Genomic DNA, 21,530 nt, shown 5'->3' on the forward strand with positions numbered 1-21,530 from the left:
TTAGATGAAGTCCCTCTGTCCCGACGCGTGTTTCACTCTGCTTCTTCGGGAGGCACCTCAACATTAAGTAATGTTTTGTGACTAGTGTTACATATTAGAGCTTTGTAATTTTGCACTTTAAACACAGCTACTCCATTCCGTCTTGTCATTCATTTATCAGCATTTATTGTAGTTTTTGGATTATATTATTTTATATAAAGGCATACTGTTTGCGGTCTTTTACATACCCCATATATAAGGTGGTCTGTATACTTTTTCTCTCACCTTTTTATGCAATTGGTATATGACCAATTAATGATTTGCGGGAATGCAGTTGCTGTATGCTTTGATCCCCCTTAGACGCTATCTATGAATAGAGTCCCTTTTTTTTATCTAGCACCTTTCTTTGTTAGTGGTTTTGATACATTTTACTATTATCAATAAAATATTATTTTTTATCCTTGATCTTTACGATCCTTCTTTACCTTGGTTATAACCTTGTGGTAATTTTTTGTGATAGTTATGTATTTTTTGGAGTACTGAAACCCAACCTTGGTTATGGGTAACTTTATTTGCGGACTATATTAAGTTATAGTGGGGAAAGTAAGTAATTGATACACTGACAATTTTGCAAGTTTTTCTACCCACAAAGAGTGGGGAGGTCTGCAATTTTTATCACAGGTACACTTCAACAACGAGATACAGAATCTAAAAATAAAAAAACAGAAAATCACATTGTATGATTTTTAAATTAAATAACATTTTATTTTATTGCAAGAGATAAGCATTTAATCACCTACCAATCAAAAAGAATTCTGGCTCTAACAGACCTGTTAGTTTTTCTTTAAGAAGCCCTCCTACTCTACACTCCCAGAAGAATAAAGCAGCAAAATGCGCGTCGGGGTGTGGGGACGCCACTCTGCTACATTTAGGGTAAATTACTCTGGATCTATTTACGCTTTAGTGCTGCATAGGTATTCTCTCCTCACTGTTGGGTATCAGTCTTTTAGCTGTGGATATATCTACACCAAAGCCCATATGTCGGCGGCATTGTATAGCAGGAATATTCCATTGTATTTAATATTTGGAAAGACTGCACCTTATACTCAACACCTACTAAACCATTGCCTTTAGATACCTCTCTATATTATGTCTTGATCTTTCCTTCCTGCTACCCTACCTTTCCTTTTTTGCCGACTAGGCGCATCATTACCTCACATCGTAGCATTTATTAATTTTAATCAATTTTTTATTACATTTATTTATAAGAGTCTGTGACGTCTTCCTTATGAGGCACTCTGCTTTTTTATTTTTATTATTTTTTATGCATTAACTGCTTTTAACCATCATTAATAAAGTTATACATTTTATTACTATGGATCTCTTCGTTTACCCTGGTGTTATTTTTAAATTTAAGGACAATAGGCAAACAGATTAGTGAAAGGGCAACAACTGTTGGCGCAATTATTAGAAAATGGAAGAAACACAAGATTATTATTATTTATTAATATTATTTATTTATATAGCACCATTGATTACATGGTGCTGTACATGAGAAGGGGTTATGTACAAATTACAGATATCACTTACAGTAAAAAACTAACAATCACAGACTGATACAGAGGGAAGAGGACCCTGCCCTTGTGGACTTACATTCTACAGGATGGTGAGGAAGGAAACAGTGGGTTGGGGGGTTGAAGCAGCTCCGGTGTTGGTGAGGTGGTAGATCCAGTAGTGGTGAGGAGGCAGTGGGGTTAGTGCAGGCTGTAAGCTTTCCTGAAGAGGTGGGTTTTCAGGTTCCGTCTGAAGGATCTAAATGTGGTTGATAGTCGGATGTGTTGGGGCAAAGGATTCCAGAGGATGGGAGATATTCTGGAGAACTCTTGGAGGCAGTTGGGTGAGGAGCGAATAAGTGTGTAGGAGAGAAGGAGGTCTTGGGATAACCGGAGATTATGTGATGGAAGATATCGGGAGATTAGTTAAGAGACGTATGGAGGAGCAGGTTATAGATGGCCTTGTAGGTCAGTATTAGTAATTTAAACTGGATATGCTGGGGGAATGGGAGCCAATGAACAGATTTGCAGAGGGGAGAAGTTGAGGAGTAGCGAGGAGAGAGATGAATTATTCATGCAGCAGAGTTAAGGATGGACTGGAGAATTGCAAGGGTGATAGCAGGGAGGCCACAGAAAAGGATGTTGCAGTAGTGGAGTCGGGAGATGATGAGGGCATGCACAAGCATTTTAGTACATTGAGTGTTGAGGAAAAGTGATATTCTGGAGATATTTTTGAGCTGAAGGCAACAGGAGGTGGAAGGAGTTTGGATGTGCGGTTTGAAGGACAGGGCAGGGTCAAGGGTTACTCCGAGGCAGCTAACTTACGGTATGGGGGAAAGCATGATGTCGTTAATTGCGATAGATAGGTCAGGTATGGAAGATCTATGAGATGGAGGAAATATGATGGGTTCAGATTTGTCCACATTGAGTTTGAGGAAGCGAGAGGAGAAATAGGAGGATATGGCTGATAGACACTCCGGGATTCTGGACAGCAGAGAGGTGATGTCTAGGCCAGAGAGGTAGATCTGAGTGTCATCAGTATAAAGGTGGTACTGGAATCCATGGTGTATAGATTGAGAAGAGTAAGGGTCCTAGAACAGAGCCTTAGGGGACTCTAGCAGAGAGAGGGTGGGATGAGGAGGTAGTGTGGGACTGGGAAATGCTGAATGTGCTGTTGGAAAGGTATGAGGAGATTTGGGATAGGGTGAGGTCTTTGATGCCAAAGGAGGAGAGGATCTGTAGTAGGAGGCAGTGGTCAACTGTGTCTAAAGCAGAGGACAGGACTTGGAGGAGGAGTATAGAGTATTGTCCGTTAGCTTTGGCTGTAAGAAGGTCGTTGCTAATTTTGGTCAGAGCTGTCTCAGTTGAGTGATGGGGGTGGAAACCAGATTGTAGATTGTCAAAGAGCAAGTTAGATGAGAGCTGGGAGGAAAGTTCAGTGTGGACATGCTGCTCCAGGAGTTTGGAAGCGAATGGGAGCAGTGATATTGGGCGATAGCTGGACATAGCAGTTGGATCAATGGTTGGATTTTTAAGGATAGGCGTGATTGTGGCATGTTTGAAAGCAGACGGGAAGGTACCAGAAGTTAGTGATAGGTTGAAGAGGTGGGTTAGGGATGGGATAAGAGTGACGGTGAGGTTGGGGAGGAAGTGGGATGGGGTCGAGTGCACTGGTGGTGAGGTGCGATTTGGAAGATGACTGTTAATCTTCCTCGGTCTGGGGCTCCATGCAAAATCTTGCCTCGTGGGGTAAGGAGATTCTGAGAAATGTCAGGAATCAGCCCAGAACTACATGGGAGGACCTTGTCAATGACCTGAAGAGAGCTGGGACCACAGTCTCAAACATTACATTAAGTAACACACTATGCCCTAGTGGATTAAAATCCTACAGGGTACGCAAGGTCACCCTGCTCACGCCAGCACATGTTCAAGCCCATTTGAAGTTCACCAATGACCATTTGGATGATCCAGAGGAGGCATGGGAGAAGGTCATGTGGTCAGATGAGATCAAAATAGAACTTTTTGGTATCAACTCCACTCGCCATGTTTGGAAGAATAAGGAAGAGTAAGTTTTCAGTAGATTGACAATAAATGGCTTTACCCAACCACTAACCATGGGTGGACAAAATGTTTTGGTGTTATCATTCATATTCTCCAAAAAAAAGGCCAAGGAAGCAAAAATTTTGCTGGGGTATGTAAACTTTTGAGCACAACTGTATAAATGAAAGGGAGGGGGGTCAGGAGCACGTTTACTGCAGATTAGTAAAATGGCAGAGTGCCAAACACACTGGGAGATTAATAACTATTACAGACTCCTAGACTTTTCTTTTACAGTGCAAATCATTGAGTTTTATAACAATATATTATATTATAATTGTTGAAAAGCAAATTACCCCGGTGTCATATCAGTACGATATAGTTAGTTGCTTGCGGTTATTTTTTTTCACCTCTAGCCATTGAAGCCATTGTTTGCTCAGTGATCTGAACAGTAAAGGTACCGTCACACTAAACGATATCGCTAGCGATCCGTGACGTTGCAGCGTCCTCGCTAGCGATATCGTTTAGTTTGACACGCAGCAGCGATCAGGATCCTGCTGTGATGTCGCTGGTCGCTGAATAAAGTCCAGAACTTTATTCGGTCGTCCGATCGCCGTGTATCGTTGTGTTTGACACCAAAAGCAACGATACCAGCGATGTTTTACACTGGTAACCAGGGTAAACATCGGGTTACTACGCGCAGGGCCGCGCTTAGTAACCCGATGTTTACCCTGGTTACCAGCGTAAAAGTAAAAAAAACAAACAGTACATGCTCACCTGCGCGTCCCCCAGCGTCTGCTTCCTGCTCTGACTGAGATCCGGCCCTAAAGTGAAAGTGAGCTGTGCTGTTAGGGCCGGAGCTCAGTCAGTGTCAGGAAGCAGACGGCAGGGGACGCGCAGGTGAGCATGTACTGTTTGTTTTTTTTACTTTTACGCTGGTAACCAGGGTAAACATCGGGTTACTAAGCGCGGCCCTGCGCTTAGCAACCCGATGTTTACCCTGGTTACCCGGGGACCTCGGCATCGTTGGTCGCTGGAGAGCGGTCTGTGTGACAGCTCTCCAGCGATCAAACAGCGACGCTGCAGCGATCGGCATCGTTGTCGCTATCGCTGCAGCGTCGCTTAATGTGACGGTACCTTAAGTGCTGCCTTAGGACACTCTCTGCCCTCTCTTTATCAGCACTAACATTTCATTGTCCACTGAATATTATCTCCGACTGATAGATAATACCACAGTACATAGTCTCCAAATAACTTCCTCATTCCCTGACGACTTCCCAGTGCTTTGTTTTTTATGTTTATCTTGCTGTTTGGTATCCTATCTATTATTTTATATCTCCTTTTGAAGATTGAAAGGTAATAAGAGAGGAGAATCAAGGAAAGTCTTTTACATGCAAATCAGCCAACATTCCATAGCCACACAGAGAAAATGATGGAACTAAAGGAGACGAAAAGACAACTTAAGTTCTAGAGAAGGCAGCAATTCCAAGGATGCTGTCCACTGATAAATTTCATCTTACATTTATAAATAAAGCCGCTGTATAGTGTGTCAGGCAGTCATCTAGCATAGTAGGTTACCGCTAATGCATTAATTTGTACTGCCCAAGTATGATGAGAAGGATAAATTACATCTGATGCACATACATGTGAAATGTATCGTGGTAAAAAGACCCGCCAGCTCCCTGAGCTGCAATACATGCCACCGGCCAATCAAAAGTCAGCAGTTGACTTCACCTTGTCAGTGATGCGCGTCACATGGCAGTGATGTCATGCGTTGCCCATATAATAATAATAATAATAATTTTTATTTATATAGCGCCAACATATTCCACAGCACTTTACAATTAAGCGGGGACATGTACAAACAATAAATTCAAACCAGGTTAAGACAATTTAAACAGTGACATTAGGAGTGAGGTCCCTGCTCGCAAGCTTACAATCTACAAGGAAATGGGGGGACACAATAGGTGAAAAGTGCTTGTTATTTCAGGTCTGGCAATTATAATACATAGGGATTTTCATACAAAGCTGCATGATCCGGTCATCAGCCCGTGTGTTTAAGTGCAATAGTCAAGTATCAAGTGCAGTTATCGTGTGCATGGAGGGTGTGGAGACAGATGAATAGTAGGGGGCAGATTCAGAGTGATATTTGGAAGGAGGGAACAGGGCAAAGTTAATTTACTGAGTAGTTGGTGTAGTAGGCTTGTTTGAATAGATGGGTTTTTAAAGCTCGCTTGAATAGGTCGGGGCTAGGTATCAGTCTGATCATCTGGGGAAGTGCATTCCAGAGAGCTGGCACAGCACGAGAGAAGTCTTGGAGACGGAGGTGTGAGGTTCGGATTATGGGGGATGCTAGTCTTAGGTCGTTTGTAGAACGGAGGGCACGTGTAGGGCGATAGACAGAGATGAGAGAGGAGATATAAGGCGGTGCAGAACTATGGAGAGCTTTGTGGGTGAGAGAGATGAGTTTATACTGGACCCTGTAGCGAATGGGTAGCCAGTGTAATGACTGGCACAAGATGGAGGCATCGGTGAAGCGGCTGGACAGAAATATGACTCTGGCTGCAGCATTCAAGATGGATTGGAGAGGAGAAAGTTTGGTAAGAGGGAGACCGATTAGAAGAGAATTGCAGTAGTCCAGACGAGAATGAATAAGAGCGACAGTAAGAGTCTTAGCAGTTTCAACGGTGAGAAAAGGTCGGATTCTGGAGATGTTTTTAAGATGCAGATGACAAGAGCGAGTGAGTGATCGGACGTAGGGAGTAAAGGAAAGTTCGGAGTCGAATATGACCCCAAGACAGCGGGCATGCTGCTTGGGAGTTATGGTTGAACCCTCCAGGGTAATTTCGATGTTGGGTAGAGTGAGGTTAGTAGAAGGGAGAAACACAAGAAGTTCCGTTTTGGAGAGATTTAGTTTCAGGTAGAGGGAGGACATGATGTTAGAGACAGCAGACAGACAATCCTTGGTATTGTGAATTAGGGTAGGGGTGATGACAGGGGAAGAAGTGTATAATTAGGTGTCATCAGCATAGAGATGATACTGGAACCCAAATCTGCTGATTGTTTGTCCAATAGGGGCCGTGTAAAGAGAGAAGAGGAGGGGGCCTAGGACTGAGCCTTGCGGAACCCCGATAGTAAGGGGATGAGGAGAGGAAGAGGAGCCGGCAAAAGATACAGTGAAGGAGCGGTCAGATAGGTAGGAGGAGAACCAGGAGAGGGCTGTGTCCTTGAGGCCTATGGAGCGGAGCATAGTGAGAAGGAGCTGGTGATCCACAGTGTCAAATGCGGCAGATAGATCCAGGAGAATCAGCAGAGAGCAATGACCTTTGGATTTAGCTGTTATTAGATCATTAGAGACTTTAGTGAGGGCAGTTTCAGTGGAGGGTAAAGAGCGGAAACCAGATTGTAAGGGGTCAAGAAGAGAGTTATCTGAGAGATAGCGGATTAGACGGGAGTGAACCAAGCATTCCAGGAGTTTAGAGATGAAGGAAAGGTTAGAGACAGGTCTGTAGTTAGCAGTGCAGTTCTGGTCCAGGGATGGCTTTTTAAGTAAAGGGGTTATGATGGCATGTTTAAATGAGGAGGGAAAGATACCTGAAGAAAGAGAGAGGCTAAATATTTTAGTCAGGTGAGTGGTGACCACTGGTGAGAGAGACTGCAGGAGAGGTGAGGGAATGGGGTCACTGTTGCAGGTTGTAGGCCGAGCAGAAGCGAGGAGCTTGGAGACTTCTTCTTCTGAAACAGGCTCGAAGATGTCTAGTGAGCTTGAGGTGCGGCAGGGAAGGGGATCCAGGCACTGAGGAGATTGCGCTGAGATATCCTGATGGATGAGGTTGATTTTTTCTAAGAAATAAGTGGCCAGATCCTCACCGCTGAGGTTGGTGATGGGGGCCTGCACTTTAGGTTTCAGGAGGGAGTTTAAGGTTTCAAAAAGTCGTTTTGGGTTGTTGAATAGTGAGGTGATAAGGGTGGTGAAGTAGGATTGTTTGGCCAGATAAAGGGCAGAGTTGTAGGTTTTGAGCATAAACTTATAGTGGATGAAGTCTTCTGCTAAGAGAGATTTTCTCCACTGCCACTCTGCACACCTTGAGCAACGCTGCAGGAAGCGTGTTTGCATAGTGTGCCAGGGCTGCCGTTGTCTGTGTCGTGTCTTTCTGCGTGTAGAAGGTACTGCTTCATCTAGGGCATTCTTCAGTGTATTATTGAAGTGTGACAATGCTAAGTCTGGACAGGAGAGGGAGGAGATGGGGGCTAGAGATGTGTGGAGATTGTCTATAAGCTGCTGGGTATTAACCCCTTCACCCCCAAGGGTGGTTTGCACGTTAATGACCGGGCCAATTTTTACAATTCTGACCACTGTCCCTTTATGAGGTTATAACTCTGGAAAGCTTCAACGGATCTTGGCGATTCTGACATTGTTTTCTCGTGACATATTGTACTTCATGATAGTGGTAAAATTTCTTCGATATAACTTGCGTTTATTTGTGAAAAAAACGAATATTTGGCGAAAATTTTGAAAATTTTGCAATTTTCCAACTTTGAATTTTTATGCCCTTAAATCACAGACATATGTCACGCAAAATACTTAATAAGTAACATTTCCCACATGTCTACTTTACATCAGCACAATTTTGGAACCAATTTAGAAATTTAGAAAATACCCAAGTGTGACACCATTCTAAAAACTGCACCCCTCAAGGTACTCAAAACCACTTTCAAGAAGTTTATTAACCCTTCAGGTGTTTCACGGGAATTTTTGGAATGTTTAAATAAAAATGAACATTTAACTTTTTTTCACACAAAATTTATTTCAGCTCCAATTTGTTTTATTTTACCAAGGGTAACAGGAGAAAATAGACCCCAAAATTTGTTGTACAATTTGTCCTGAGTACGCTGATACCCCATATGTGGGGGTAAACCACTGTTTGGGCGCATGGCAGAGCTCGGAAGGAAAGGAGCGCCATTTGACTTTTCAATGCAAAATTGACTGGAATTGAGATGGGACGCCATGTTGCATTTGGAGAGCCCCTGATGTGCCTAAACATTGAAACCCCCCACAAGCGACACCATTTTGGAAAGTAGACCCCCTACGGAACTTATCTAGATGTGTGGTGAGCACTTTGACCCAACAAGTGCTTCACAGAAGTTTATAATGCAGAGCCGTAAAAATAAAAAATCATATTTTTTCACAAAAATGATCTTTTCGCCCCCAATTTTTTATTTTCCCAAGGGTAAGAGAAGAAATTGGACCCCAAAAATTGTTGTGCAATTTGTCCTGAGTACGCTGATACCCCATATGTGGGTGTAAACCATTGTTTGGGCGCAGGGCAGAGCTCGGAAGAGAAGGAGCGCCATTTGACTTCTCAATGCAAAATAGACTGGAATTGAGATGGGACGCCATGTTGCGTTTGGAGAGCCCCTGATGTGCCTAAACATTGAAACCCCCCACAAGTGACACTATTTTGGAAAGTAGACCCCTTAAGGAACTTATCTAGATGTGTGTTAAGCACTTTGACCCAAAAAGTGCTTCACAGAAGTTTATAATGCAGAGCCGTAAAAAAAAAAAATCATATTTTTTCACAAAAATGATCTTTTCGCCCCCATTTTTTTATTTCCCCAAGGGTAAGAGAAGAAATTAGACCACAAAAGTTGTTGTGCAATTTGTCCTGAGTACGACGATACCCCATATGTGGGGGTAAACCACTGTTTGGGCGCATAGCAGAGCTCGGAAGGGAAGGAGCGCTATTTTACTTTTCAATGCAAAATTGACTGGAATTAAGATGGGACGCCATGTTGCGTTTGGAGAGCCCTTGATGTGCCTAAACATTAAAACCCCCCACAAGTGACACCATATTGGAAACTAGACCCCCCAAGGAACTTATCTAGATGTGTTGTGAGAACTTTGAACCCCCAAGTGTTTCACTACAGTTTATAACGCAGAGCCGTGAAAATAAAAATTCTTTTTTTTTTCACAAAAATTATTTTTTAGCCCCTAGTTTTGTATTTTCACAAGGGTATCAGGATAAATTGGACCCCAAAAGTTGTTGTCCAATTTGTCCTGAGTACGCTGATACCCCATATGTGGGGGGGAACCACTGTTTGGGCGCATGACAGAGCTCGGAAGGGAAGGAGCGCCATTTGGAATGCAGACTTAAATGGATTGGTCTGCAGGCGTCATGTTGCATTTGCAGAGCCCCTGATGTACCCAAACAGTACAACCCCCCCACAAGTGACCCCATATCGGAAACTAGACCCCCCAAGGAACTTATCTAGATGTGTTGTGAGAACTTTGAACCCCCAAGTGTTTCACTACAGTTTACAACGCAGAGCCGTGAAAATAAAAAATCTTTTTTTTCCCACAAAACTTATTTTTTGGCCCCCAGTTTTGTATTTTCCCAAGGGTAGCAGGAGAAATTGGACCCCAAAAGATGATGTCCAATTTGTCCTGAGTACGCTGATGCCCCATATGTTGGGGTAAACCCCTGTTTGGGCACACGGGAGAGCTCTGAAGGGAAGGAGCACTGTTTTCCTTTTTCAACGCAGAATTGGCTGGAATTCAGATCGGATGCCATGTCCCGTTTGGAGAGCCCCTGATGTGCCTAAACAGTGGAAACCCCCCAATTATAATTGAAACCCTAATCCAAACACACCCCTTACCATAATCCCAACAGTAAACCTAACCACTCCTCTAACCCAGACACACCCAACCCTATTCCCAACCGTAAATGTAATCCAAACCCTAACCCTATCTTTAGCCCCAACCCTAACTGTAGCCCCAACCCTTTCCCCAACCCTAGCCCTAACCCTAGCCCTAACCCTAGCAATAACCCTAGCCCTATCACTAGCCCTATCACTAGCCCTAACACTAGCCGTAACACTAACCCTAGCCCTAACCCTAACCCTAGCCCTAACCCTAGCCCCAACTCTAGCCCTAACCCTAGCCCTAAACCTAGCCCCAACCCTAGCCCTAACCCTAGCCCTAACCCTAGCCCCAACCCTAACCCTAACCCTAGCTCTAATGCTTGCCCTCACCCTAACCCTAACCCTAGCCCTAACTCTAGTCCTAACTCTAGCCTAACCCTATCCCTAACCCTAATGGGAAAATGGAAATAAATACATTTTTTAATTTTTGTATTTTTCCCTAACTAAGGGGGTGATGAAGGGGGGTTTGATTTACTTTTATAGCAGGTTTTTTAGCGGATTTTTATGATTGGCAGCCGTCACACACTGAAAGACGCTTTTCATTGCAAAAAATATTTTTTGCGTTACCACATTTTGAGAGCTATAATTTTTCCATATTTGAGTCCACAGAGTCATGTGAGATCTTGTTTTTTGCGGGACGAGTTGACGTTTTTATAGGTAACATTTTCGGACACGTGACATTTTTTGATCGCTTTTTATTCCGATTTTTGTGAGGCAGAGTGATCAAAAACCAGCTATTCATGAATTTCTTTTGGGGGAGGCGTTTATACCATTCTGCGTTTGGTAAAATTGATAAAGCAGTTTTATTCGTCGGGTCAGTACGATTACAGCGATATCTCATTTATATCATTTTTTTATGTTTTGGCGCTTTTATACGATGAAAACTATTTTATAGAAAAAATAATTATTTTGGTATCGCTTTATTCTCAGGACTATAACTTTTTTATTTTTTTTCTGATGATGCTGTATGGCGGCTCGTTTTTTGCGGGACAAGATGACGTTTTCAGCAGTACCATGGTTATTTATATCAGTCTTTTTGATCGCGTGTTATTCCACTTTTTGTTCGGCGGTATGATAATAAAGCGTTGTTTTTTGCCTCGTTTTTTTCTTACGGTGTTTACTGAAGGGGTTAACTAGTGGGGCAGTTTTATAGGTTGGGTCATAACGGACGCGGCGATACTAAATATGTGTACTTTTATTGTTTTTTTTTTATTTAGCTAAAGAAATGTATTTATGGGAATAATAAATATATTTTTTTTTTCTTTATTTAGGTTTTTTTTTTTTTTTTTTTTACACATGTGGAGAATTTTTTTTTTACTTTTTTACTTTGTCCCAGGGGGGGACATTACAGATCATTGATCTGACAGTGTGCACAGCACTCTGTCAGATCGACGATCTGCTGTGCAGGGCTGCAGGCTTACCAAGCGCCTGCTCTGAGCAGGCACTCGGTAAGCCACCTCCCTCCCTGCAGGACCCGGATGCCGCGGCCATCTTGGATCCGGGACCTGCGGTGAGGAGGGAGGTAGGAGACCCTCGGAGCAACGCGATCACATCGCGTTGCTGCGGGGGTCTCAGGGAAGCCCGCAGGGAGCCCCCTCCCTGCGCGATGCTTCCCTATACCGCCGGCACACCGCGATCATGTTTGATCGCGGTGTGCCGGGGGTTAATGTGCCGGGGGCGGTCCGTGACCGCTCCTGGCACATAGTGCCGGATGTCAGCTGCGATATGCAGCTGACACCCGGCCGCGATCGGCCGCGCTCCCCCCGTGAGCGCCGCCGATCGGTGATGACGTACTATCCCGTCGGTGGTCATACGGGCCCACCCCACCTCGACGGGATAGTACGTCTGATGTCAGGAAGGGGTTAATGGTACGTGTATTCCGATAAGTGTGGTAAGTGGGGGTGTCCCGGGTGAGGAGACAATTCTTGACAGAGAAGGAAAGAAGGTTGTGGTCTGAGAGCGGGAGAGGGGAGTTCGTAAAATCGTGCAGCAAGCTGGGACAGGAGAAGACCAGGTTCAGAGTATTCCCATCCTCATGCGTAGGAGAATTAGTAAACTGTGAGAGGCCGAATGAAGAAGTTAGAGAAAGAAGTTGAGCGGCAGATTGGGAGGGGGGATCATTGATGGGGATGTTAAAGTCTCCCATGATGAGGGCAGGGATGTCACAGGATAGAAAGTGAGTAATCCAGGTGGCAAAGTGGTCTAGAAACTGCCGGGAGGAGCCTGGAGGGCGATAAATAACCACCACTCGCAAGGAGAAGGGCTTAAAGAGTCTAACGGCGTGGACTTCAAAGGAAGGAAATGTGAGTGAGGGAACCGGGGGGATGACCTGGAAAGCACATTGTGATGAGAGGAGCAAACCAACACCTCCACCCTGTCTGTTCTCAGGTCTGGTGGTATGTGAAAATTTCAGCCCACCAAACGAGAGAGCGGCAGCGGCGGTGGTGTCTGAGTCCTGGATCCAGGTTTCTGTAATAGCCAGAAGGTTAAGGGAATTAGAGAGGAAAAGATCGTGGATGTAAGTTAGTTTGTTGCACACAGACCGTGCATTCCAGAGAGCACAGTGGAAAGCGATAGGAGAAGGCATGCACTGAATGTTAATAAGATTAGCAGGGTTTCTGTATGCAGCTGGAGAGGAGTAATGTATGCTGGTGGAGGGGGGGCCAGGGTTCGGGGAGATGTCACCTGCAACTAGTAGAAGGAGAAAAAACAGAAAGAGCAGGTGGTGGGATGATTTGTATGAGCGTTTTGAGTGCTGCATGGCGGTAGTGGCTGGTTTGGAGTGGGTAAGAAATGTCAGTAGGGCCACAGAGTTATACATGGGAGAGGGGAGGAGGGAGGGGTGGATATAGAGAGATGGCCCAGAATGTGTTAAAGGGCGGGCGAGTTGTGAGAAAGCAGAAGTAAAAACAAATAAGAAGCAGATAGATATGATTAATGCAAAATGTAGTATGACTGACCAAAAAGCATGATTGTTTATAGAAATTATGCACCTTACCTGTCTCCTGCCCTGTCCAACTGCCATTGTCTAACTGCGAAGCACTTTAAACTGTTGCACACTCGAACCCGCACGCGTCCTATCCCAGACATACTAAATATATATGAATGGAGTGACTGCTAGCATCAGGAACCAAATGGCCACAATCAGAAATCAACCAATTAGCATAAGGCCAGAGCAGGCATTACTATGCATGGTAAACAACCAATGCTGAGGAAGGCCATAAAGCAGTTGGACAAAAGAAGAAAAAAAAAAAGATAGCTTTGAACACTTAAGGTACCTTCACACGAAACGACTTTGTAACGATATCGCTAGCGATCCGTGACGTTGCAGCGTCCTGGCTAGCGATATCGTTTCGTTTGACACGCAGCAGCGATCAGGATCCTGCTGTGATGTCGCTGGTCGCTGAATAAAGTCCAGAACTTTATTTGGTCGTCCGATTGCCGTGTATCGTTGTGTTTGAAAGCAAAAGCAACGATACCAGCGATGTTTTACACTGGTAACCAGGGTAAACATCGGGTTACCAAGCGCAGGGCCGCGCTTAGTAACCCGATGTTTACCCTGGTTACCAGCGTAAAAGTAAAAAAAACAAACAGTACATACTCACCTGCGCGTCCCCCAGCGTCTGCTTCCTGACACTTACTGAGCGCCGGCCCTAAAGTGAAAGTGAAAGCACAGCGGTGACGTCACCGCTGTGCTGTTAGGGCCGGAGCTCAGTCAGTGTCAGGAAGCAGACGCTGGGGGACGCGCAGGTGAGTATGTGCTGTTTGTTTTTTTTACTTTTACGCTGGTAACCAGGGTAAACATCGGGTTACTAAGCGCGGCCCTGCGCTTAGCAACCCGATGTTTACCCTGGTTACCCGGGGACCTCGGCATCGTTGGTCGCTGGAGAGCGGTCTGTGTGACAGCTCCCCAGCGATCAAACAGCGACGCTGCAGCGATCGGCATCGTTGTCGCTATCGCTGCAGCGTCGCTTCGTGTGAAGGTACCTTAAAATCAGAAAAAAAAACAAAAAAAGAAAACAACACAGGAGTGATGGATAAAATACCATTCGCAAAGTCTTGCTAAATATGATTCAGTTCACACTTGCAGTCAGCACACAAATGGATGGATGGATAAAATACCTGTGTGAAGAAGAGAAGAGAGGAACATCAGCTTCAATGCCATTGTCTAACTGCGAAGCACTTTAAACTGTTGCATTTAAAATCTGTTGCACACGCGAACCCGCACGCGTCCTATCCCAGACATACTCACGACATGCCCATAGTAACATGCCAAAGTTAACGGGCCAAAGTCAGCTGATGGCCCCAGAACCAGCTACAGAGGAGGACGCCGCGTGGTGTGGGAGCAGAGGAAAGTGAGAATTTTTTGTTTGTTTTTAAAATGTGCTTGAGAAGAATAGAAAGGGACCAGCATGGGGGCATTATACCAGGATGGAGACATTATAACAACATGGAGACTGTTATATCAGCATGGAGGACATTATACCAGAATTGAGCTATTATGCCAGGATGGAAGACATTATCCCAGAATTGGAGACATTATACCAGAATGGGGGACATTGTACCAGAATGGGGGACATAATACCAAAAGACATTATACCAGAATGGGGACATAATACCAAAAGACATTATACCAGAATGGGGACATACTGTAATACCAAAAGACATTATACCAGAATGGGGACATACTGTAATACCAAAAGACATTATACCAGAATGGGGGATATTATGCCCAAATTGGGGGCATTATACCAGGACAGGGACATTATACTAGCATGGGGGCATTATACCAGAATTGAACTTTTATACCAGGATGAGGAACATTATACCAGGATGGGGACATGGTACCAGCATAGGGACATTATACCAGCATGGAGACATTATAACAGCAAGGGGAGTGTAATACCAGCATGGAGGACATTATACCAGCATGGAGACATTATAACAACAAGGGGAATTTTATACCAGCATGGGGGCATTATACCAGAATTGAACTTTTATACCAGGATGAGGAACATTATACCAGGATGGGGGACATTATACCAGTATGGGGACATTGTACCAGCATAATGACATTATACCAGCATGGAGACATTATAACAACAAGGGGAATTTTATACCAGCATGGAGGACATTATACCAGAATTGAGCTATTATACCAGGATGGGAGACATTATCCCAGAATTGGGGACATTATACCAGGACAGGGACATTATACCATAATGGGGGGCATTATACCAGAATGTGGGACATTATTCCATAATAGGGACATTATACCAGATAGGGGTCCAAGGATAGGGGAAAATGTATAGCATTTGGCCAGGGATGTGGGAGATTATTACTATATGGAGTCAGGACGGAAACATTTCGAAATGTGGGGGGGTGAACACGTATGTCTTTATATAATATAGAAAGCTACAACGGTCCATACATCTGAGATACATGCAGGTGGGGACCCATGTCCTAATTTCACACTGGGGCCAATTGGACTCTAGTTACACCACTGCTTCTATAGCACTGAATGGAGAGAGCTGCACACATTCTGGTATTTCTAGCAGGTGTATCTGACAAGTCAACTACAGATCTGTTACATGGTAGTGGTGGGTGTCAGACATAGAATTAGATGTTGGTTTAGGATTAAAAGCCATATACAAGACGTAACTCTTTGGTCAATAGACCTGACAGGTACATATTAGATAACTTTTACCAGCTAGTCAGTTCTTAACACATTCCCTACGATACCTTCTTCTCGACGATCATGGTCCACAAATGTATGACATGCCTGTTATAGAAGAACATACTTTTACATAAAGTGTCTTCAATAAACCTTAAAATGATTGCACGTCATGATTAATGCAGGATGCGTATGGTCATTCAATTGTACAATTAACCACCAGAATATTCTTTCTACCATGCAAAATAAATTACAGGTTCAAATATGCCATGACTTAGTTTGACATTGCTGGATACCCAGGGTTGGCCTGTTCTGCTGTTGGTAACCTATGATAAACAGATAAAGGGGGCGTAAGATGTCCTGCAGGTGTAGAGGATGCTCCATAAGAGATCGTATGACCTCAGTTATCCAGGAAAGGCCTCCGATTTTTCTTTGAAGCGGAAATATCTTCTTAGTAACTGTGCAAGTGATGGTTTTCTGTTTCCTCTCCCCCTTTTGTGTTTTTTCCAAGTCTACAGCTTTAGATGATCTGAGGGCTGTTGCCAATGGAAAGGTGACAATAGCTCATAAGGACATAGACAGAAGGGGAGGGTGGTGTGCTCTGGACCTGTATGATCGACCATCACTTTACATCCTGTCCTTTGTAAGTTACTCCACTTTAAATTGTTGTAACCGTGTTCTTCTTTGTGCCTTTGGCAAGTGTATGTATCACCGAAATCAGCCCCGAGTGTCTGTAACTGCAAATCCCAACTTACATTTAAAAGTTCAGTTTAGTTCTAAACTATCATAGAGCCAATTATTCATTAATATTTTTCAGTGTTTTGGGCGTGAATAATTCTCAAATAACGTCCTGTGACAAATTCAAGACTTGCACCTTTTTTGAAAGTTGTCCTTTGTTTCTTAGTTTTCTGATTTTTATGTTAATGTGGCTTTTCCAGATGTTTTAGACCAAGTGATCTAATACGACTTTATGAAAGTTGCAACATTTTTGTGCAACTATACTACAGCCCTCCACTCCTGATTGAATATTTTTTGCATGCCAGGACTTCTGACAACATTTTTGTTGTTCATACACCAACAAATAAAAAAAAAAAAAAATTTAAGACAAAAATATTGATCATTTTTGGCTTTTTATAAAATGTATGAACTGCGTACGCCACTTTTTCAGCAACAAATACCACAAGGCAAAAAAAAAAAAGAATGTATGAATTGATGGCATGGTATCCATTAGAGATGAGCGGATCGATTCTGAATCTTTGGCCGACGGAAAGGAGGCTGGTTAAGCTCTTTCCTTCTGGGATCAACAGTGCAGTTTTTGACTTGCCAGGGCTGGCACAACTTCATGATCACAGCATGATGTATAGTTGACGTCATGCCAGCCTTGGCGGGCCAAAATCACAGAAGGTAAGAGATTCGCGAGCCTCCCGTCCAGCAGCCAGAACCTACTGACCAGGATGTTGGTCAGCAGCCATGAAGCGATCTACCCATCAGGTATCTCTTTTGTTGCAGTTCATTAGCATAAAAAATGAATAAAAAAACACAAAAAAACGGAATTTATATTTAAAATGCCAAGGAGCACAAACTCTGATTACTGTTACTAATGCAATGGTTATGACAGTTGCATCGATGATTATTATTCTAATAAAACACCTTTTTTTAATGTGAAAGAAAGTTGACATGTATTTTAATCCTTACTGTATGATCCCCCCATTACCAAGTAGAAAAAAAATATATAAAGTATAATAGTAGAAAAATTCAGAACATATACCAAAGTATTTTCAGGCAATAGAAAGTAGAAATACAACAGACTAGGAATAACTAATTTCAAAATATTTTATTAAAAATAAAAATGCTGAAATCCTAAGACCTAAGTTCAAATGTACAAAATAAAAAGGAGAAGGGGCTGTGTACCAATTTACACAATAGAAGCATAATGGCTGCAGTCTAGTAACTTTCTACAATCATAAATATATACAACCGAGAGAGTTGCATTGTATTTACAACACAGTAATTTACTGCAAACACTGGGAATAAAGTGTAGTTCCGTAAAAAGAAACTTTTCAGGTGGCTATGGATCATAGGCGGCCTCCAGAGTACTGAATGTAAACTGTGAGAAGGTTACACGGTACATCCAAAGAGCAGATCATCTGTCAAGCAAAGTCCTAGCTTAACTTAGCAATAAGAAGTCCATGGAGAGCTTTTAAAGCCTCTGACAAGTGTGAAGTCTGGAGGTTTTAGGAACTGTTGTGAACTCTCCTTTCTGTAACTTGCAGGACAGTCCGGCACCACAATGACAACGCTGGAATATCTCCAGACCATGGGAACCTTTTCTCCTGTGCTTGGTGCACACTTGACCTTCCTCAAGGACAGGTTTACAGATCTTTGACCAAAAGTGACGCGCACAGCAAAGTCCTGGTCCACAATCTGATGATCTTAGACACACATCACCATCACGACCTAGAGAGAAAAACAAAGCACATGTCAGTGATTGAGATAGTATATCATAGCTCCATAAGCTCTTCTGGGTTGTGTAATGGATATTGGTATAACCTAAGGTACAACCGCTCTACCTTCTTATGTAGTAGAGCCAATATTCATCTCATGATAAAAACGGCCTACAACATCTCAATAAAAGTCGTCCATTTACCTTTAAATGGCTGCATTCCGGAAGGCGATGTGGTAAGTTTGGTGTTGGTATCCATAGTGGCTTGGTCAGTATTATAAGTCTCCATAATATCTTCCTCCATAGGGTGTGGAAAGCGTTCATGCTCGTGCTCAACTGGCACACAAATACCTGAAAGGGCACAAGTCAGAATTTAGCATGGGTAATACACAAGATTATGTCACAGGACAGGTGTAAAAGGAATCACAAAGCAATCACCTGTCTCGCTTAGACAATGTAAGACAATGCACTTCATCTGTGTCTATAATGGCTTACTAAAGAGCACAATCACAGTAGGTCACCAAGAAAGGGTAAAGCCAACCAAAAAAACTGGCTGGTGGGTAAATTGTCATGGTAAGTGACCCTTTAGCATTTATGCTAAATCTATGGGAAGCTCCAGCTTCCTCATGAGCTGTCATTAAGAGTGTTTCAATAAATCCTCAAAGGCAGGTCAATTTTTTTTTTTGTTAAGCAAAAATATCCACTTATTGGTACAGCTGTAGACAATGTTGTGTTCATTGTGTCCATTCAATTGTTTTACATTTCAAACTGGACAGTTCAGCTGAGATTAAGGAGCTGAGGTTGTTCTAGTTCCTGGCTCCTCCAGATCCTGAGTTCTTATGTCTAGTACACATGGTTTCTCAGATTCAGGTACGGACTGGGGATGAAATTCAGCCCTGGCATTTGAAATCACACAAGTCCATGTTGTCCCCCTCCAAGAACCAGATGGGATATATTACTAATATTACCCTGGATGGAGGAAAGGAAGATTTACTACAAGTCCAGTATTTCTAATGATACCTGTGGCTGCTGGGTTAAGTGACGAAGTCACCAACTATGTGCTCTGTCACAACTCTTAACAGTATGGATGTCTTGAGAACACAGATTCTGATAACAACATAGCAGACAAGGCAGCCCACGACCAGACAGGTCCTTCTGGCATTTGTCAGAATGGCCAGTGTGGCCCTTCTCAGATTGTTCTACAGCAAAATACTGTTATGTAGAAAGCTCTTCTACAAAGGACTCAAAGCCAGGTATTTATCATGGAAAATGGAACTTCCTATGTCTTCTCCATCAACTACTCCATTTTTTTTTACTGACACTTGCATCAATCACTGATACCAGGGTTACCTGTCTAAAAAACGGAAAGGACTCACCATTACTACAGAAGTTGCCCATGCAGCACATGGCATCCCGGAGGCATCTTTTCCTGCGTTTCCTGCATGCCAGACAGACCATGTTGTTGCCATTTCTGGAGCTGTGGCAGAATTCATCTAGAGCACAATCATCATCTTCTGTGCAACTGTAGAGCTGAAAAGGTACAGGAGATGTCAGAATAGCACAGAGAAGACCATCACATGCAATGGGTGTATACTTTACACTCATCCTCTAGGCTAAAAGTCTCATCAAGCATTAAATGCCACCTGCATATCAAGTTGCCATGGGTCATCTAAGGCACAGCATGGGCTCTTCTACCTATAGTGCATAACTGATGGACAACTATTGTGGAAAGGTCACAAGATCAGTGAAGGCACCTACCGGGTAGGCATCCAGGGGCTGGTACTTGTTGGCCATGTCATAGTAGGAGTCCGGGCTGACACTGACTGGGTAGAAGCCCATAGGGGGTCCAGCGGGGGCTGCAGGAGCGTTCTTGATAGCGTTGGAGTTCCCCACCACCACATAGGCAGAGGCTCCATGGAGAAGACTGAGGAGGGTCATGAGCATCCTGGTGAGGCAAGGTGGCTGCATGGTCAGGAGATAAGTCCCGGGCGGGAGGGCGGCGCTGCTCGGCGCTACTGTGTGCGGACGCTCCGGCGCCGGCCTCTACTTATACCGGCCGCTTGTTTGCATCCCCGCCCACAGCGCGGCACAACAAAGCCGGGGGATGGGAGCCCAGAGCGGCGGGGCCTGTCTCCAGCCCGGCACATCACACGGCACACTGGCAGCAGCCGGGAGTTTCACAATCAGCGCAATTAGCGGGGACAGTGTCTGATGATCGCTCAGGTCAGGAGCCTCCAGGAGCAACGGTGCTATAGAGGGCTGCTTCAGTATATACATGATACACTCATAGAGGGGATATAGTCACTACTGGCATCGAAAGAAAAGACATATAGGCAGGAGGGAGACATACAGGGTGATATTATCACAGATAATGGATACATAGGTAGATAGAATAAAGATTACAATATACATAGATAAATAATAATACATATGAGATAAATTACCTGATGGAAATATGAAACGTAAACAATCAGAGACTATTGAGGATCGAATAATCTATTTCATAGTATATATGTAGAACAGTTACAAAGAGCCTTTCTCAGACTTGCACCTATGTGTTATTAAAAGTTTCACTGGACTTTCCGTAGTTTGCCATTTTTGAATGTCACCTACTTTTTTAATGTATATAGGTTGGCACCTATCCTGTACTCTGAAACTGGTACTGTGTATTTTTTTTTTGTTTGTTTATTGATTGATAGATAATTATGAAATAGATTATATACACTCAGATGCTATAAATAATTGACTAGTTATGTTTACATAGAAACAAGATAGATAGATAATAGATTGATAGATAGATAGAAATATAGATAGACAGATAGATAGATGATAGGTTGCTCTTGTCTCTATCCGAGAAGAATGGTCCGATTATGCTGATCAGAGTTTGATCAGAGTGGAATCAGAATGTGATCTGATTTTCTCAGAAGTGCAAAAGAAAAAAAAGTTTCCCTGCCTTCTCCATTATGACAGTCCATGAAAGTCGGACCGCACTTGGACTTGGATAGCATACATTTTTTCCTCAGATCCATAGACATGAATAGGTGTGTGCCATCCAATTCTTGGAGGTAAATTAAACATGCTGCAATCTTTTCCCTGAGACCATTTGGTCAAGGAAAAATATCGTACATGTGCACAACCCCAT

At 43.4% G+C, this 21,530-nt stretch overlaps 1 protein-coding gene and 1 long non-coding RNA gene across 2 annotated transcripts; one reads left to right on the forward strand and one right to left on the reverse strand.

Moving 5' to 3' along the window:
* Nucleotides 1-14,143: 14,143 nt before the first annotated feature.
* LOC143768437 (uncharacterized) lies at nt 14,144-18,615 on the forward strand. The gene is made up of 3 exons (XR_013213868.1): nt 14,144-14,626; nt 16,457-16,588; nt 18,219-18,615. It is a non-coding gene; the product is annotated as an uncharacterized LOC143768437 (long non-coding RNA).
* DKK1 (dickkopf Wnt signaling pathway inhibitor 1) lies at nt 17,771-20,428 on the reverse strand. The gene is made up of 4 exons (XM_077257110.1): nt 20,147-20,428; nt 19,765-19,918; nt 18,593-18,739; nt 17,771-18,402 (listed from the first exon to the last, which is right to left on the reverse strand). The coding sequence occupies exons 1-4, from the start codon at nt 20,354-20,356 to the stop codon at nt 18,146-18,148; spliced, it is 768 nt and encodes a 255-aa protein (XP_077113225.1). The 5' UTR covers nt 20,357-20,428; the 3' UTR covers nt 17,771-18,145.
* Nucleotides 20,429-21,530: the final 1,102 nt, after the last annotated feature.

This window comes from Ranitomeya variabilis, chromosome 4, assembly GCF_051348905.1.
Source record: "Ranitomeya variabilis isolate aRanVar5 chromosome 4, aRanVar5.hap1, whole genome shotgun sequence".
NCBI classification, from domain to species: domain Eukaryota; kingdom Metazoa; phylum Chordata; class Amphibia; order Anura; family Dendrobatidae; genus Ranitomeya; species Ranitomeya variabilis.

Excerpts from the sequence above, each read along its gene's own strand:
- DKK1 (XM_077257110.1), bottom strand. The coding sequence starts at position 20,356 with ATGCAGCCACCTTGCCTCACCAGGATGCTCATGACCCTCCTCAGTCTT. Across the intron at positions 19,919-20,146 it reads AGCCCCTGGATGCCTACCCG|CTCTACAGTTGCACAGAAGA; the intron begins GTAGGTGCCTTC and ends GTACCTTTTCAG. Across the intron at positions 18,740-19,764 it reads GGGCAACTTCTGTAGTAATG|GTATTTGTGTGCCAGTTGAG; the intron begins GTGAGTCCTTTC and ends GTGCCCTTTCAG.